Genomic DNA, 20,407 nt, shown 5'->3' on the forward strand with positions numbered 1-20,407 from the left:
TTTTCAGAGAGTTTTGTCGCTGAGAATTGAGAGATTGCAATATAACAAAGTGAGCTGCAAATCTCTTAATTGGAGGCCTAACAAGCTCCTTGCCCCCAATGTTTTCACTCATTAGGCTCGATACCCATGAGTAGTTGTATATTTATTTTGCTATGTTGCCAGGAAACGTGGGTTCGGGGACAGGGACGAGTACATCATTTTTTGAAACAGGGTGTGTGGGTTCTTCGGGGGTATATTATAATTTATATATATAATATATAAATATTATTTTTTATAAATTATAATATATATATATATATATATATATATATATATATATATATATATATATATATATATATGAATTTGTATATTTTTCAACTTTAAACAAGAAAACTAAAATATTCGTAATTTAAATTCTAAAGATTGCAATATAACAAAGTGAGTTGCAAATCTCTTAATTGGAGGCCTAACAAGCTCCTTGCCCCCAATGTTTTCCCTCATTAAGCTCAACACCCATGAGTGGTTGTATATTTATTCTTCTACGTTGCCAGGAAACGTGGGTTCGGGGACGAGGATGGGGACGGGTACGTCATTTTTTGAAACAGGGTGTGTGGGTTCTTCGGGGATATGTTATAATTTATATATATAATATATAAATATTGTTTTTTTATAAATTATAATATATATATATATATATATATATATATATATGAATTTGTATATTTTTCAACTTTAAACAAGAAAACTAAAATATTTATAATTTAAATTCTAAAGATTTAAACAGGCACATCATTGAACATTCAAAATTCCCATTGAAATTTCAAAATTTCTAGTTTGATATCAAGTGCAAATTTGAGTTCACATATTAATAAGAATCATGATATATGTCCATTGTCATACTACATTCAACATCTGACTTAAGGCATCTCCAAACATGAACTAGGAAATTTTAAAATACTAAAATAAAAATAGCTAATAGCGAACAATATCTTCCTCAAGCCATGTGATCAACATCACTTAGATCTTCAGTTAGCATGCTCTCTAGGTAGGAATAACTCTCATCTTGAGGCTCTTGCGCATCCATAGCAATTGCAGGTTGCTCAGTAAGGCCATCTGGTTGTATCTCCTCGTCCACACACATAACATCATCTGTGTAATGGTCCCATCTCTTGAAAGCACCCTCCTTGTACCTAGGGTCTTTTCGAGATATGAGATGGAGTATGCTATGAATGTACACTAAGTTCTTTGCCTTCTTTGAGCCCAACCTATTTCTCTTTAGTGAATGGATAAAGGCGTAAGTACTCCAATGAGTCGCAAGATGAAGAACTAGCTACTTGGAATATTAATATTAGGGGAAGCCCATTAAATTAATTAAAAATTTAAAAATAAAAACTAAAATGAACCCTAAAGAACTTGATTTTGGAGTTCCAAGTACCCACCATAAGAGTTCTCCCTACTCGTCAAGACAAAAGAACCCAAATTTTTTTAATGGAGAACCCGGTTCTTCATAGAAGAACCCAGTTCTTATGGGTTCTTCTTAGTAGCACTCGTATCCGAATCCGGTACATGGGGACAAGAACCTGGGATGGGTTCGAGAACCCCACCCTCGGGTTCGCGAACCCGTGCAACATAGTTATTTTGTAATACACTTGGCATGCTCTACAATGTTCTTTACCCGCTCCACTTTGCCTATGCTCTCAAGCATGATGTCTATGCAATATGCAACACATGGGGTCCAAAATATGGTCCCATATTTGGGCTCTGGCGTCTTTCTAGCAAGAACATAGTTTGAGGCATTATCTGTGATGACTTGCACAACACTCTCCTCCCCCATTGTCATAATCATCTCATCCAAAAGCTCAAATAGAATGTTTGCATCCCTCACTCTATTGGATGCATCAATTTATTTAAAAAACGTGGTTCCTTCAGGGAAAGAAACAAGGAAATTAAAGATTGCGCGGTTGTTTCCATCGGTGCGTCCATTTGACATGATTGAACAACCTGTTTTGGTCCATGAATCTCTATTCTTAGTCAAATTTTCTTCAATGGGAAAAGTGGCTTTTTGCAAAAGACTTGCCCTCAAGTCATGCATACGAGGGCCTTTGAAGCCCTTTCCTGCAAATATAACGGAGTCCCACATAGCTTGGTAATATTATGAGTGGCCAACATTAAAGGGGATATCTGCATCATACCACCATCTAGCAATGTATTGAAACACAACTTTTTTGCATTGCTTTTTGCAATGGTTATCTGGCGTGGGTTGAGCTACACTTGGTTAGGAGGAAGTGGCAGTGGCAGAGGCAGTGGTGGGGGAAGTTGAGAAATAACTCTTGGTGTTCATCCTCTCTTTACATATAGATTGTCGGCCTTGATTGTAAGACCTAAGAGCAGGCTGAACATAATGGAAGGGGACATAGACATTGGCGGAAGGGATAGAAGCGGTGTCTTGAATCCCAAACTCTTCACACCCACCTGCTCTCATGGCTTGTACAAGTTCCATCTTCCTTGCAATTTTTTTTTGGATAGCCTTACCCAAAGTTCTCAAACCTCCCAAGGAATTCTGCCCTAATATGCGCTATCACTTCATTTGGTGCTTTACATGGCTTTACTTGGCCTCTTCTCCCAGTCAAGTGTTGTTTAAACATGTGAATCCTGTGAATATCCTCTCCCTCAACAGATTTTTGGCAATATTTGCAGATAATTTTGCCATCAATCATATCACAATAAGTCCTTGCAGTGTCCTTGGCTTCTTGGGGCATGGTGGCTTATGAAATGTTTGAAATTTGTAAAGGAAATAAATGTGCAAATTTGAAAAAAAAAGTTGCTGTTAAGAAACATGGAAAACCTAAGATAAATTTGGAAAAAAAGGGGCAGATTTAGCCTACAAACAGGCTGAAATTTAAAACTTGAAAATTAAAAATTGAAACTTGAAAGAACAAAAATAAATTAAATACATGGACAGCAATGGAATATGTATTTTGTCAAGTGAAAAGCCTTGTCTGGAAATTAAACTAGCTGCCTTAGCCTCCTCCTGAAGATGCCAATTCCACTAGACAGCTCCAAGATTGCAAAGACAGCCTAAACTTTCTGCTGTTACACTACCTCTGCAAAAACTCAACACTTTCCAAGCTCACAATGAAGTTCACTAAAACTCCAAATGAGATGTGCAAGGTAAATGAGAGGGGAGGATTGATTTTGTAGGCATGGAGGGGCTGTTTTTGGAGGGAAAACATCCCCTAGTTTCCCGAAAAACCACTCACAGCCATCCAAAACAGCTCAGCATGGGTTCGCAGCTGCGCATATGGGAGTTGGCAGTGACACGGCTGGGTTATGAAGGAACTGGCCAGGTTATACCTGTTCATGCTGGTTTGGTGTCCCAAATCGGGGTCTACCTCGGTCCAAACCGGGGTCATTGGCCGGGTTGACCTCCGAGCCTAATGAACTGGCCAGTTTGACTGGGTAGCAGTTCAACCTGGCCGGGTTTTAAAACCGTGGTACTAGCCCCAAAATTAACATTTGCACCATAATAACTCCTAGGATATGCAACTGGTACATAGAAAGTTCATGAGTGTCATCCTAGGTGTCATGAAATGGTCCTTGGACACACCATACAACATGTGGTGTAACACAAACTATTGGCTTATTCCTAAACCGGGGTCATTGGCCGGGTTGACCTCTGAGCCTAATGAACTGGCCAGTTTGACTGGGTAGTAGTTCAACCTGGCCGGGTTTTAAAACCGTCGTACTAGCCCCAAAATTAACATTTGCACCATAATAACTCCTAGGATATGCAACTGGTACATGGAAAGTTCATGAGTGTCATCAAGGTGTCATGAAATGGTCCTTGGACACCCCATACAACATGTGGTGTAACACAAACTATTGGCTTATTCCCAAACATAATATTTCTGTTTGTGGTTTGTTGACCCTGCCGCCTACACCTACCTACAAGTCAGTGAGAAAAGCCTTCAACCCCACAAGGTGTGGTTGGTGGCAGGGAACTCAGAGAAGGGGCTGTCACACTGAATCCCTTCTTTCTCCGTGGAAGCTATATCTCCTAGGTTAGCTAAGGGGGGTGGTCCCTAATGAAAAGTTCAGTTAAAAAAAGATGTGAGTTTCTAGGAGAATTGTTAGAGTTAAGTAGATTATTTCTTTAAGATTTATAAGCAAAAACTGATATGAGCAATAACCATCATAAGATAAGCATGAAAAACATAAACAACAAGTGCCTTCCAAGTATTTGCTCTTTAAGAAATGAAATTGTATTTTGCTTAAAACAAAAGTAGAATGCTTCAAAAATTGAAAGCAAAACAACCCTGAAATGGACACTAAGATGACATGAAATAGTCAAAATGATAATCTACAATTAGTGTACAAGAACTAGATCAAGACATGCAAGTAGAGCTCCATACTTGTCTAGTTAAAACAATGCTCTAGGTAGCAAATAAAATCCTTGAAAGCACAAGATATTGATCAAGAAAAATATTTAATTTTAATTTATGTGATCTTAATAAGCTAGAGGACAGGAAACTCCCTCTTTCAAAATCGTTTGATGAGATCCTTGAGGCAAACCGATTGGGTCCTTCTATTCTTGATCTTGGGAGTTAGTTCGTCTATTGGAGAGCTGCCCCACACCCAAATAAATCTTTCAACCAAATCTAAAGATCTCTACACACTTGGAAAAAGATGTCAGCAATCATAAGGGATTAGATTATACAACGGAGGAGAAGGCTAGAGATTTCACCAAAAATTTTCTAGTGCTCCTCTTCCTAGAGTATTTCTCTAACCCAAAAACCATACAAGATAGCTTTCATATGTTAATCCAAACAAGTGGCAAAATGATAACTAGCATAATCCAACATACATGTAGAATGTAAAGCACAAAAATTGAAATAACATCACCTCAAGAAATGGAAGGAGAACACCAACACAATAGTACCCCAAAGTCTCTTTTATTATATGAAAGATGAATACAAAATCCAGCAGAGTCTCCACAAGCCCAACAGCTTGTTCTAAAGATACAAATGAGAGCTCAAGACTCATATAAATAAGAAAATGGGAGATGATTTCAAGGAAAATTCCAATGACAAGTGGAGATGGATTGACAATCCCAATGTAGAAAATCAAATCACAAGTGGCAAGATGACTGGCTGTAGGTGGATAACTTGATTCCTTGACTGTCCATCAAATATCCTCAAATCTGCTGTGTGATTGGCTGCCTCTAAACTGCTGTTGACACCTCAAACAGTCAAGCCAACCAACCGCTGTGTAAGCTGTTATGAAGATCTGCGTGTAGCTGTTATGGTGATTGTGTGTAACGTTTCAAACATGTGCTGCGTACATGTGTGTAAAAAGTAGAGATGAGAGGAGACAACTTCCTCCAAACCTGTGTTTAGTTTTCTGCCACATATACTTGTCTTTTCTTGAGCTGCATGTGCACGAAAGTCTTCTTTACGTGCTCTCTAGCTGGTTGAATTGAAGGCTGCATTCACTGTCTAAACTGGCAGCATAGCCCCCCTTGTTGGCTGTCAACTACATGTGTTACAATGTGTGCCAATGAATGGGGACAAACTCTCAACACATTTGCCCCCCACTAATCCATGAGTCTCTAGCTCTACATATGCTATTTTAACTGCCTGTGCATTCGTTGAAATTGGCTAATGCGTACACCACTAACAAATTGCCACCGTGTGATTTTAAGTGGGACAAGATCTACCATGTCACTTTTATTGTCCCCCCTTAACTTTGGAACTAGTTTAATGTGTCTACCTTTAATATTTTGAGTTTCTCGTCCTTTTGAAATAAATCACCACTTTTAACAATTTGATGTGGCTCATAAACTCAACGTGGGCCCTCTTTGACTTTATTTGACGTGGAACTTTGAATTTCATTGTGGCTTCATGTGGTGGGCTCCACATTGCTGCTACATCACCCTCTACTCTCCACATAATTTCCATGTCAAAATTTGACTTATTTTGACTTTGGAAAAATTTATAAATTTTTCCAATTATTCATTCTTTTGAATTTTTTCTTCATTTTTGCTACTGTCATTTGAAAAATCGGCTTTTGAGGGACTATAAGTCATTTTTTGACCGCCAAAGTGGGTCCTAAAATAATGCTGGGCCTCTGAAGATGAATTTCGAGTAGTCACACGCCCGAACATTTCCTAAGGCCACTTATTTATACCATTACATAGAAAATAATTAAAAAATCCCGTTTTGCGGGAAATTTTTAATTATTAAAAAATCCTATTTAGACCTAGCCAAATTCCATGAATTTTTTTGTGTGATCTAGTATGGTAATATACATCGGCTTTAGACACTAAGATGTGTTAGGGGCTCAACCTTCAAACCGTCACCCCGGCTTTGGGGTTAAAAATGAGTGAAAAAGCCAAGAAAATTATCTCTAAAAAAGAAGGGATAATTAACCGGATAAAAAAAATACTGCAAGGTGTATTCGTATGTTGATCAAGTCCCAACATCCTAGGCTTGTTACAGATTCAAAAACTCATCATTACTAGCATCACTTATTACAATTCCCCGCAGGGTGTGGAATATGGAAACAAGAAATTTGATGAGAAGATAAAAGTAGAGTTAAAAAACTCTGTTGACTGATGATATCTGATGGTACAAGTGTCATTTGGATCATCCTTGGGCATGGAGTTTTCATATAATCAACAGGTGCTACTCTAGTGGTCAACATGGTCTACATGTTCTAATCATGACCATGAGTTTCTTTTATCATGATAATTTTGGTGTTGCATCTTGAGTTTTCAAAATAGTAACACAACACTGCATACAGTTATTCAGAATCTCCAAATCCTACAGTGAATTATTCTGTTTTTCACTGAGTATCAGTCTTGCAGTCGACTTTGTGTTTTTCATGTTCCTTGTTAATGGTGTTATTATATTGTGTGCATGTGAGATTCTTGTTTTTCTAATCATAATTAGATGTCGAGGATGGACACACACTACATTTGGTGGTTCGACAGCCCCTTCAACAACCACCTTCATTTATGGCAGGAATTGCTGGTGATGGCCATTCTGAGTCTCAAGGTATAATTTGCTTTGCATTGCCTCCAGAGTTTTTTCAGTTATTGTTGAACTTGTACTATTATTTTTCATTGGGTTCCACTCAATTATTATTGTTTTTCTTTTTTGGTTTTGCATAAACACGTTTCTTAGCTTTGCCTCTCAGAGCAAAATGAGCTGGTTCTTGAATTCTGGATAAAATAGCTGCCTTTTAGAGAAGGATAACAAGGTCCATGATGCTTTATAAAGAATAATCCAAACATAGATTAAAGGGCCTTAACTTTCTGTAACATTTGTGAGATCAACGAGGCTCTGTAGGCATGGGTACTTGCAACTGAGAAGATTCGTTTGCTTTTGCTTTAGGCTTCTTTTTGAGCATCTTGTCTGAATTGAAAAAAGAAATTCATTAAAGAAAGAGGTATCAGAGGACTTGATTTGGATTTGAATATTTGATTGCATAAATGAGAGATGAAATGCTTGTCAAAGTTGTATGTCACCTTTTGTTGGGATTGTGAATCAGATAGCTATTTTATGATTTATTTATGTAATAATTCTAAGATGCCCCTTTTACTTTTAGTGTCAATCAGTTATACTGAACAACCTAGTATCTGTTAAAATTCTCTTTATTCGAGTTAGTGCAAATAGATTTGAGACTGTGCCTTTATAATTGTAACTAGCAATGAAGACACTCCAAATTTGAAAAACATTCAGCTGTCTTTCTTGCAGAAGTTAATTATAATTAACAAAGTCAATTAGTTATTTTCCAATTTTTTTGTTTTGAATCTAGAGGAATTGGCAAGTGGACTGATTTCATACTTGTGTGACGTGGGGTCAATTCTGAGTGCTACCGATGTAGCCTCTAGGTTCCTACCTATGGCCCTTTTGCAGATACGAGTTAATCAGTGGGGTTTGAATCTCATATCGTATAGTTTACATGATGCTTTGTAATATGGCCATTGCCAATTGAGCTGCCCTTCGGGGGATTTCCAAAATTTTCTTTTATCTGAATGTATTTGATAAATTGCACTTTTCTATTAAGAGGAAAGAAAACCATTGCTACATGCAACATGCTTGTGCTTAATTTTGCTATTCTTTTCAAATATATATGGCATTCTAATGTGATCATGATTGTAAGATTGTTAAGCATATAGTAGTTTAAACTTTAAAGTTCTTATGTGGAGGTTGAATCTGGACAAGAAATGAAGAACTTAGGAACAAGTGGCATGAAATTTGGTAGTTCACTATTATGCCCCATTGTGTTTTTCATGTGAGTAACTTTAAATCTGTATAACATACCTCTTGGACGTAATGTTTTGAACTTTGCTATTGATTTTTAGGTAGTATTTGCTTATATTAATCATATTTGAGGAAATATACAGTATGCTTGACAAACATTAGAGTGATTGTGGTCGTCACCTTTGTGCATGTAAGAATACTAATCATGCAGTAGTTCATAGCTCATTTTTGAGGCTGAACCTATGGAGGAAACATTGACTAGGTTGTGAACCAGTGGAATGAAATTTGATAGTTTATGACCAGTTAACAATTTCTATGACACACTGTTTAACAATAGGTTATGGACTTTACTAAGTGATGTTGAGCCTATCTTGCTTATGTCAGTCATGTTTCAGGAAAGGAGTAAGTTGTGATACAGATTGAAATTGGTGGTTGACCACCATTTATAATATTTCTAGTTCAGGGTAATCTCTTTAGTATTATGCTTTTAGAGAATGTGTTCTAGACTTTGTAATAATATTTGGCAATAATTAAATTTTAAACAATCAAAAGAAGCATGATTACAATGTAGCATCTGCATAGCTAGTAAGGGTTGCTAAGAAATCATATTTGAAAAAGAAATCTGAACCTTATTATGGCACAGGAGCTGTTCCTATTGCAGGTGATACTCGAAACAGGAGTGGGCAAGTGTCCCACAGTGTGGTGCTTGGGACCTTTAACATTCCAGATCAAGGTGATGGGGGTATTCCAGATTTAAACAGGGTAAGTTAATAAATTTGCAATGTATTGCATCTCAGAGGAAATGATGTTTGTACGTAGTACTTCTATTTTGGTATGAGTATATTATTGTCATTTAACGTTTGAAATTTTACAAGGTCTCCCAAGCGATGAAAGAGATTAAGTTCTAGTTTCAGGGGTCTGATGGATTTGCATTTTTGTTGTGTGTAGATTGTTTCAGCAGTGTTGAATTCTGTTGGCATTGGTAGTCTAGTACCTGTAAATGCTAGCATTGGCAATGGGTCAAGTACTATTGCTGTGAGTGCTGCTATGGAGTCCCACTCCTTATTTCTAGATTTTTGAGGGTTTCCTTCATGATTATGATTGGATTTAAATAAGATTATCCCTTGGATTTCTCAAATTTTCAGTCTGTTTTACCATCTGATGGCCAGCAAGGAACTGGTTTGCAAGGGCAAGAAAGGGCAGGCAATGATGGTAGCAGATCAGATACCAATCAGCCACAGGCTGATCATATCTCAGATGTTCAAGTTGATCCTGGTCATGTTTCATTTCGTTTCCCCGCAGCACCATTGCTAAGGCCTTTTCAGCAAGCCACGGTGGGGTTCCCTATAATCTCCATACATGTTGTAGCTCTGTTTAAAATGCAAGGTGCCTTTTATCCTCATTCATTGGATGAAGTGAATAGGAAGTTTTTTGTAGTCTTATTGTGGAATGAATTGAATTTCCTTTCCTTGATTTTGCAGGTTATCCCCGATTCATTGACAACATTGTCCCATTATTTAAATCGTATGAGGAATGAATTTGCACTAAACAGTGAGTATATTTTCTTTTTTCTTTATTACCCTGCTTACTGAATTAAAATTAATAAATGGAATTATACCTGCTCACAGAATGGATCATAGATTTTCCTGGATGGAAGATATTGTGGATGAAACTTTGAATTCTATTCATACATGTCACAGGTTTTGATAATCAATCACAAACTAGTACCTTAGAAAGCAATGAAGCAGAGGGTTTCAGATCAACGGGTTTACAATCAGCTGCTGGAGGTTTGCCAACACCAGCAGTGTTGGGAGCAGTCATTCGGTCCACACAACAGTTACTGACTCAGCAGGCTGGAGCTTCACTTGATGTAAATCCTGCTTGCCTGGTTGCTCAAATCTGCTCCTTTAATTTCTGTATTATCAAGGAAATACTTCCTTCTATATGCCTACCATGAGAACCTTGAAAACTGTTTTCAGCCGTGTTTAGTTTTGATGGTTTGATATCCATCTTGACATTTAGTTCCGCCTCTATATGCTTCATATCCAAGTTCTTTGAGATCTATCTTGAGTTTCAGTATCACCTCTCTATGCTTCAAAATTTTGTCATATCCAAGTTTTACAAGCTGTTCACGATGATATCTTTCTTGCAACTGTACACAAAGCATTTTCTAAGTGCTTTATTTTCATTGAAGGTGTTATTTATAAGATGCATATGATGCGTTCTTATTATCTTCTAACTATCTTCTAGGCGCGAGCTACCCTAGGGAAGCAATTTGGCATTCTTGTCAACCTCGATATTCCTCTAGTTCTTTGTAGATAACCAATAAAAATTACATCAATTTAATTTCAACAGCAGTTTTACAGGGAGGGCTTAGTGGGAAGCAATGTTTTCTATGCTAGTATTTCATCTTTCTGTTATATGAACTTAATTTGTAAGCTTTTCTTTGCAGGGGTCGGGGCATATTTCTTTGTTATTTTTGTCGGCAGATCACATCTTTCTTTAGACCTATGTTACCCAATGGCATTATGAGGCACAATACAGATATTGGAGATATTGATAGATAGTTGTAGATCACTTAATGCCCCCTGAACATGAATTTCTCAATGATTAACTTGTCATGGGAGCAACTAGTAGTTGGTGTACAGTTGTTACTTCTTCCCATGGCTGCCCTAATTATCTTGGATAGGAGCACATCATCATATTTTTGAACTCTACTCAGAGTTTTTTGATGTTGGATGTCACAAGAACTTCAGCTTTGAGTTCGATATTGCCATATTTTTCAACTCTTCTCAGAGTTTGTTGACCTTGGATGTTTCCCTCACAACCCTTGGTTCGATCATGGAATTTGGGATTCTTGGCCAACTTAATTGTATAAGTATTGTCAATCAAAAGTATAGTTCTCTTGTTTCTCTTGCAAGTGATTAAGAATTTTCTTGAACCACACAATCTCCTTTGTTGCTTTTGCAACTGCCACATAGTTTGCCTGTGATGTGCAATCTGCTGGAACTGATTGTTTGCATGTCTCCCAGGAGACAGTTCCTGATTCAAGACTTATAAGGTACTTTGAAGTAGACACTCCACTTTCCTTATCTCCATCAACATCTGAATCAGAATATCTGATCAAGTTGAAGTCATCCACCTATGAATATTTGCATCCAAAGTCTCGAGTTATTTTCATGTACTACATTAGAACTATTTTTGTAGCAGACCAATGTCCTTGATAAGGATTTTGCATAAGCTTGCAAAGGATTCGAACGGTAAATGAAATATCTAGTCTGGTAGTGGTAAGGTAGATAAGACTTCCCACAAGTTGTCTATACTTAGTTGCATTCTCTAATTCATTCCCTTCTTTAGATGTGAGATTTATATTTTGTTCCATTGGAGTGGAAAAATGGTTGCATTTGGCCATGCCAAACTTGTTCAACAATTCTCCAATGTACTTCTTTTGAGAAGGAATATAGTCCTTGGATGTTGAGTCACTTCAATGCCCAAGAAGTAGTGAAGGTCTCCCAAATTTGTCATATCAAATGATTTTATTTTTTCTTTATGGATGCATTATATAGTTTTCATTGTTCTATGTTATCAATAGATCATCTACATATCCCACAAGATAGATAACAATTTTTGCGAATTTTCTTGACAAATACAGTTGCATCATTAAAATTAAGTGTTTGAAGTTTAATTTCATAAGATTAGTGGAATTTTCATACCGGGGTCACAATGCTTCTTTTAGGTCATATAAGGATTTGATGAGTTTGAATACTTTTTGTTCTTGTTCCTTCACAACAAAACCTTCTGGCTGAGACATGAAGACATTTTCTTTCAAGTTTCCATTCAAGAAAGCAGTCTTCACATCTATTTGATGAACCTTCAATCCATTTTGAGCTGCCAAGGCAAAGAGAGAGTTTGGATGGTTGCCCATTTTGTTGTGGGGGAAAGGGCCTGTTCATAATCAACACCTTTTTGTGCAAATCCTTTTGCCACGTGCCTTGCTTTGTGCTTATTAAGTGAGCCATTTGATTTGTACTTGCTCTTGTAGACCCACTTGTAGGCAATTGGTTTGGCTGCAAATGGAGAGTCCACTAGTTTCCATGTTCCATTCTTTATGAGAGCATCTTTCTCCTTCTGCATTGCTTCTTTCCATTCATCATGAGAAGCAACTTCTTTAAAGGAAGTTGGTACAATATTAGTGGACAAATTAAATTCATAATCATATGAAACATCCATATCATCAACTAAATTAGAATTATCTACATCACCTCCATCTCGTTTAGTGGAACTTCTGGTTTTTGTCTTTTCGACTTCATCATGATGAACATTTTCAAGTGTTTTGGTGAGCCATTTTGGGGAACCTTTTTGAGATGGTTTAGGTTGCTTTGTTTTTTGATATGGCGTTGTATCAAGATTTAGCCTTACAATCCTCTCAATCACATCAATCAAAGGGTCTTCCTGATTTGAAGAAGTGGTTGAAACTTCATGAGGGGGAGATAGTGTTTTAGAAGGAGATTCATAGATTGATCCAAAATAGGGACCCCCCCTCCAAGATGTGGAGTCTCATTATAAAATTCATGATAAGGTTTTGAATGATTGATTCTATCCAAATGATCAAATTGCCACTAAACAATGTTTCTTGTCTTGGAATTCAAGAAAAATCACATCTCTAGATAATACAAACTTCATCTTTACCTCATCGTAAAGATTATATGCTTTGGTGGTATATGAATACCCCAAGAAGATGCATTTTTGACTCCTTACATTAAGCTTGCTCTTTGTTCCTTAGGAACAAAGGCATAGTAGGTGGAACCAAAGATTTTTAAGATGTCTTACCAAAGGAATGTGGCCATACCACATCTCATAAGGAGCTTTACTTGTGAGAACATGAGATCGACATCCGTTTTTGAGATACACTTCAAATATAACTACATCAACCCAAAACATCAACTTTACATTTTTGAAAAACGTCATGGGGCAAACCATATTTGAAATTTTCTTGTTCATTCTTTCAACTACACCATTTTGTTGAGGATTGTATGGAACAATAGTTTGATGTTGAATCCCATGTTGGCGAAGATAGTTTTCAAATTCATTAGAAGTATATTCTTTTCCATTATCAATATGAAGGGAGCCAATATGTGATTGTGCATCATTTTCAATCCATGCATGAATTTTTTTGAAAGTTTCAAAAGCTTTTGATTTACTTTCAACAAGTATACCCAACACTCCCGATGTAATCATCAATACAAGTCATCATATATCTATTTCCATTTGCAGACGGAATAGTCATAGGGCCTCACAAATTAGAATTAATTAGTGCAAATTTTCTTTGCGCTCTGGAAGTAGAATCATGTAATAGCTGTTTGTTATGTTTTCCTTGGAATCAAGCATCACATTGCTTCAACTTCTTTGGAATAGTTGGGAATCCAAATCTTGCATGTAGTAGAAGACCAGATGGCAATGTACCTTCATTGTACTGAGAAAGACATGTAGACTTCTGTGCACCAGTAGATGTTACTTACAACTTTAGTAGTCTTTCCTCATCTATTCTAGTTATGATGATTGTGTTGTCAAATGCTTTCCTTATCTCTACTTTTCCATTAAACATATGAATGGAGTGCTTGTTCTAGTGAATGTGAACAAGAGACAATGGATTTCTTCGCAATTCTAGAAGGTAGAGTACATCATGTAGAAGAAAGTCAAAAGTCATGGCAGTTTAAGCTTGATTGTGCCAAGTTTGTATGGCTTGAGACTTGTCTTGTCTACAAAGTACATTGCGCCATCTACATTGTCACTGATGTCTTCAAAGAAGTCTTTTCAAAATGGCAGGTTGCACCTATATGAAGTAACCATGCATCTCTCCAAGAAGCAGAGGAAGTATGAAACAAATCATCAATTACTTCAATATTACAATCGGCAACAATGTAATGCACAAATTTAGTGCTTTACCTTTTTCTTTGTGGTATTTCTTGATTCTATACTAGGGGATTCTGCATGTGGATGCATCATTTCCATCTCTGTCACAACAAATCCATTGGAGATGAAATCTTTCACCTTGATGGTGTTTACCTCGCTTACCTCCGTGATTCGTGATTCTTCCTTCTATGCCCTCCTTTGCCGCCTCTTCTTTTAGGAGAATCATGTGACTTATTCTTTTCATTCTGAGCAAGGAACATTGTTTCTTTAGGGGACTAAGATGTTGCCTTCCTCTACCCAAAAGCTTTTTCTTGTTCTGCAAACTTCTTATAGGAGAGTCAAAAGTAATGGCATTGAGTTGTGCTCTAGCTTTTAGGGATTCAAGATAGTGAGAGCATGGGATAAAGGGATTTGACAAAGACTGTGAGAGGAAGGTCCATCTGAACTTCGGTGGCATTTATGTCATGCATGATGGCTCTAACTTGAAAAGCTAGGGCTAGGGGCTTTATGAAGAGAAAGTCTCTTAAATTGACTTAATAAAAATTAAAAAGGTAAAAAGGCAACAAAAATGGTCACTCAATTAAAGTGAGGAGTCTCTACTCATTCTAACACTTGCATTTTTAGAAAATGAGTTCTTGGAGAGTTTGGAGAGAAGCTTATGGTTTCAAAAACTCTAGCCACCATTTGCTAGCTTCGGGCTAGAAACTAGACACCCTAGTTGGTCTTGAGAGTGGAATGACTTAGATTTCACCATTGAGATTCAAAGCAAAAGATGAATTGCAAAAGATAATAAGGTAAAGAGGTCTTATTAGTTGATTTTATCTTTTGATTTTGTGTACTTCATACATGTTTTTATAGGAGGAAGATTCAAGCTCAAATTGGTATCCTAGTGACTCTTGAAGGAGGTTGAATCTCTCTCCCTTTGTGCTGGACGAGTTCACTAGAGAAGCGGTTGAGTTCCATAAAGCAATAGAGTCCAAACTTTTGGCTTCCCACAGTACGAGTTGCCCATCTCAAGGGAGATTGAATCAACTTGTATTCTTGCCAACAAAATTCTGATATAAATGAGTCGAGTTTTCCAAGACATTCCTGGAAGAGAATTTTACAATGCTATCAAAGCATGTTCTTGGACAACTGTGAGGTTCAAGTGGGGTTTTTTTAACCACAGTGGATGATTTTAGAAGATCAACTTATGTTACTTACAAAAGACACTACAAGACCTGAGAGCCCACTCCCATTCAAGTGGAAGAATTGTTAATTTTAGGCAACAATGGTATGTTCTATGCTTTAGAGCAATTTTACTTCAATATCTTTATTAACCCAATATCAGTATCTAGATTAGCAATCACATCAACATGATAGTAAAATGCAGATAGAACATAAACATAAATAGTAGAAGACAAGCAGACACAAAAGGTGGCACCACCAGCTAGTCACAAACACCAATGTGGGGAAACCCTTGATCAAGTCTTCTTTTAGTCTTTAATAGTTCAACAGAGAGAGATAGTACAATTTACAAATTTGATAATTTATAACAGCAACAAAAGAGCCCTAACCAGAAAAGTCAATGTTTGTCAACAGGGCAGATTTGACCCTCAGCAAATCGGTCAACTTCAACCTCCAAACAACGAGATAAAACAACCCTCAAAACAGTCAAATTCAACCCAGTCAAAGTTTGGTCAAACAACCCACCTGCGGTAAGGCCTAGCCGCTGTCAACGTTGGTCAAAAGTATAGAAATTTGGTCCCCTGAAATTTCGGCTTCTTGAAATTTTGCTCTCCTAAAATTTCGCCCTCTTGAAATTTTGCTCTCTTGAAATTTCGTACGTGTGGAGAGAGAGAGGCCTAGAAATCCGTACCCAATCAATGAGGAGAGAGAGAGAGAAGTGTGAAGATGAGTGTGTCCAAATGAGGCTAAGTCACCTTCTATTTATATGCAACGTGGAGGATGAATAGAGGTGACTGTTGGGCTTCTGAGCCTACATAATTTAGCTGGCCGACCTTGACAATTTGACCATAATCAAAATAAAATCATAACATCATTTGTACATGCCAGAATCAGATGATCTTTAAATCAATCCTACACCTCTCGGAGAGAGGAATCCAAGAAAAATATCAGCGGTCATAAATAAGATGACCCATGTGGAGTTTGGCCCTAGTTGCCGATTTTCACAGTGCCTCTCAACTAGGGAGAATTCCATTTGCTAATCCATTTGCAAATCTGTACTATCTCTGCCATCAATGCACTGCTCTGTTATGCTGAACTATGAAGAAGAAGAAGCGATCGAGAATGTATCATACCATTCTCTGTTGACTCGAAGTTAGTCCCAGCCAGTGTTGATAATATCGCTACGGGAAAATATCGGCGAGGGTCCAGAAAATATCTTATCGGCAATATCGGCGAAAATATCGGCAAAATATCGACAAATATCGGCAAGCATAGAAAATGCATAATATATTCATTTTTTTCAGATTTTTAAACATATAAAGCAATAACAACATGAAATAAACACATTGGCACATAAATATGAAGAAAACACTGATATATATGATGTCAAATAGAAATGATATAACAAAGGTGATACCAAATCGTGCTAATCCCTGATAATTGTCCATTCAAGGACTCAAATGTGGAGAACCAATACAAAATAACATCACATATAATAATAAAAGTATCTCATCATCATGAGTTACATGTAGCATAACAAATAAAACTAGCAGCTATCTATCTACTGCCCTCTCCCCCTTTTACGGGAAAACATGATGGGCTGTTTGCCAGGCCTGCCCCTAGTAGTAGAAGGCCCTGACACTGCCTCTGCACCTAATGTCAAATAATGAGTGCTAGGCATGGAGCTATGCTCTCCTATATCTATAGCAGATGGTGTTGATGCTGATGCTCCCGCAGTGTCCTCCTTCTCCTGCTCCTGCTCCTCCTCTAAGTGCTGCTGCTCCTCTGACTCCGAGTCCTCCTCTTGCTGCCCCTGCTCTAATGGATCATCTGCCACTGGCTCTAACCATGAAGGTGACTCCTCCAATATGGGCTCCTGAGACTCCACCCTCCACGGAGACAATACATCAATATTGTCTAAGGAAATGGCATCTGGATCCACTGGTGATTCTATTTGCCTCACTCGAAGTCGGATGTTGTAATGCACATACACCAAATCGTTGAGGTGTGCGAACTCCAACCTGTAAGAGTGTCAAAAAAAGTAATGAGTCTTGACTCTTGACTCTTGACACTTGAAGGTCATAAATTAAAAATTAAAAATTACAATAAGTGTAATTGCTCAACTGAAGGCTTGAGTTCAAAGTTATACCTGTTGCGCTTTTTGGCGTGTATTTTCTCAAATACACTGCAATTGCGCTCACACACTGAAGAGCTACATGTTTGACTCAAGATTCGTATAGCCAATTTTTGCAAATTTGGTGCCCTTGCACCATAGCTTTGCCACCAAATATCTACAACAAAATAATGAAATAAAAAATTCAAAAACTTAAAAGTTAAAAGTTAAAACATAATTAAATTCAAATTTCTAATTTCTAATGAGTGATGACTTGTCACTTACGTGGCATGAAGAGGGCCCTTTCCTTAATGGCATCATCAAAGCCAAATAGGCCAACACAATCCTGATAACACTGTACCTCGCGCTTGATTTTGCTACGAAGCTCAGAATCAGGTACCATCCTCTGAATACAGGAATGGAGCCCTTCCATCACCTCGCCATCAAAATCAAAGTTGCATTTGTATGCAAATGCAGGGTTGAGGAAGAGTGCTGCTGCATGAATGGGTCGATGAAAGCATCCCTGTCCACGACTATCGATCACATCCCATAACATCATCTACCTATTAAGTCCAGCAGAACCCTTGTCTGCATAATAGGAACGAATGGCCTCCTTGGCCCTATCCATGCCCTCATACAAATAAGGCATTCCAGGCTTCTCTCCATCCACCAATCTAAGAACCTTTACTATAGGTTCGCTAACTGCACATGCTTCTTGTACTCCACGCCAAAATGTCTCAGAGTACACCATTTTTGCAATGGCTCTCCCATCAGGTCTCCTGCTGTATCTACAATTACGCCAATCATCAGACACAAACATTTGCTTCAACTCGAACTGACATCGAAGCAAAGACTGAAGAGTAATAAAGGTTGTGGCAAAACGTGTGATGGCAGGACGCCGCAACTCCTTGTTTCTAGTGAACCTCCTCATAAGGCTAAGAACAAAAGCATGGTTATAAATAAACTTGGGGATGCTCCTAGCCATATCAACTGCCTCCTTGATGAAGGAGAGTTTCCCCATATCCTCAAGCAACAAATCAAGACAATGCGCTGCACATGGAGTCCAGAACAATGTGGGATGCCTCTCCATAAGCATTCTGCCGGCAGACACATAATTAGCTGCATTGTCTGTTATGACTTGCACCACATTCTGCACACCAATCTCCCGAATGAACCCATCTAACAACTCACATATCGTTGCTGCATCTTTGATATGTTCTGATGCATCCAACGATTTAATAAACATGGTACCTTTAGGACAATGTACCAAGAAATTTAGGAGGGTCCTACCCTTCCTATCTGTCCAACCATCAGACATCACTGTGCATCCAGTGACTTCCCATGTCTTTTTCAACTCCGCCAATCTAGAGTTGATGTCCTGTTTTTCTGCTTGAAGAATTGGCCCCCGCAACTCCTCATATGTGGCACTTTTGTACCCTGGGCCCACAACAACAATAGCATCACACATTGGTTGCCAAAATGGATTGGTTTTTGTGATGCTGAGAGGTAAGTCGCTCCAAAAAATACACCTCCCCATGACTCTATCTGCTTCTTGCTTCTCCTTTTTTTAAACAAACGATTTTATGCCAGGTTGTGCTCCAGCTCCTGTTCGTGGAACAAAAAATGATGACCTCGCATTCACACTAGCAGTAGCGCTAGCATGTGATGGTGTGCCAGTTGTGGAGCCCCTCCCACTAGGGCCAGTAGGGCCACTACCCTCAACATCAAAATCAGGAGAAGATATCCCGAAAGATCTACCTGCACGTTCAACTTTGTTTCTTTCCGCCTCTTCCTTCTTTCTGTCCTTTTCTTCAATTGCCTCAAGAGCTTTTTGTATAAGCTCCGGACTAGAAACTTCACAAATGCCAACATCATGTCCAGTGAGTCTAGCAAGATGGTATTTCAGTCGTGTAACCCCACCTGTCATCTTGGTCCCACACAATTTGCATGCAAGATATGCACGATTTGTCCCACCATCAGGGATCCCATACTCCCAAAATGGGTCCAAGTTTTTTGGCATATTTGTATTTTGTAGTGGGCTAACTCAAAAGGAAACCTACAGCACCAAAAAAAATTTGGAATTAGTAACTTAATAAGTAATACGAAATTACAAATAAGTTAATAACCACATCATTTTACAAAACAACATCCTTATCTCTTAGATCAGTGGAGGAAAGAAATTTTATTTCTGAGATTTTGCAATTTGTGATTGACCTCTCTGATTTAAACTCTGCTGCGTAATTTTATTTCTGATACAGCCAATGGTTTTTAACTTTTTATTATCTATAATTCAAATTTCAGAGACAGCTCCCAGCCTAGATTAAATAAATTTTAAAAAATGTAATATATAACCCTTGTTTTTTTAATATATAAAATTCTTAAGAAAATGACAGTTAATTTGTTTTGTTTGCAAGATAGTATGCATCAGAAACTCACCGCTGCAATGCTCATGTGTTTATTATTGTTGTTCCCGAGATAAGTTATTGTGCTAGTCTCTTTTCCTCCAACTGATTTGAACGGTGGGTCTCCAGCCATAGAAATAAGTTGTTCTTTTTAATATTCCCAGTCTTTTTATAGTTTTATATAGTTTCCTAGTGAGGTCTTCTGTCAAACAGTTTAATGAGGTACTGCTGTAGGTGTAATTTCTTTGAGTTTGGGTTCAAATGAGTATAACTATACAGTGCCCAGCAAACACTCAAGAAACTATTTTAATTTTTAAAGCAACATCTTCATGTTCAGAATTTAAACAACAAAAGCAAACGCCATTGAGACTTGAAAATCAGCCGCAATTAAATTCAGTCTTCACTGATATATTGCTTCAGGAATTACACAGTAGTTTTCCAGAGAGTTACAATCACTGATATATTGCTTGAGGGCGTTGCTCTGTGGATGATTTTCCCCCACGTTTAACAGGGTATACCCTGAGTTTTGGTCAAAAGGCAGTGCTGTAGGTTACTCCAGCAAC

General features: G+C 37.8%; 1 protein-coding gene across 8 annotated transcripts in view; it reads left to right on the forward strand.

Moving 5' to 3' along the window:
• LOC149222367 (ubiquitin-like domain-containing protein CIP73) overlaps positions 1-20,407 on the forward strand; it is a 114,274-nt gene that overhangs the window by 68,920 nt on the left and 24,947 nt on the right. For 6 of the 8 annotated variants that reach the window (XM_089385402.1, XM_089385401.1, XM_089385400.1 and 3 more), the window contains 6 exons: positions 6,933-7,037; positions 8,893-9,011; positions 9,198-9,284; positions 9,395-9,583; positions 9,731-9,800; positions 9,950-10,119. In XM_089385402.1, the coding sequence (XP_089241528.1) occupies positions 6,933-7,037; positions 8,893-9,011; positions 9,198-9,284; positions 9,395-9,583; positions 9,731-9,800; positions 9,950-10,119 (740 nt within the window). The remainder of the gene's footprint in view (positions 1-6,932; positions 7,038-8,892; positions 9,012-9,197; positions 9,285-9,394; positions 9,584-9,730; positions 9,801-9,949; positions 10,120-20,407) is intronic. The other 2 variants (XM_089385405.1, XM_089385406.1) reach the window with 2 other exon arrangements.

The sequence above is a fragment of the Pinus tabuliformis genome, chromosome Q (genome assembly GCF_031772625.1).
Source record: "Pinus tabuliformis cultivar Carrire ecotype Pingquan chromosome Q, CPIR1, whole genome shotgun sequence".
Lineage (NCBI taxonomy): Eukaryota > Viridiplantae > Streptophyta > Pinopsida > Pinales > Pinaceae > Pinus > Pinus tabuliformis.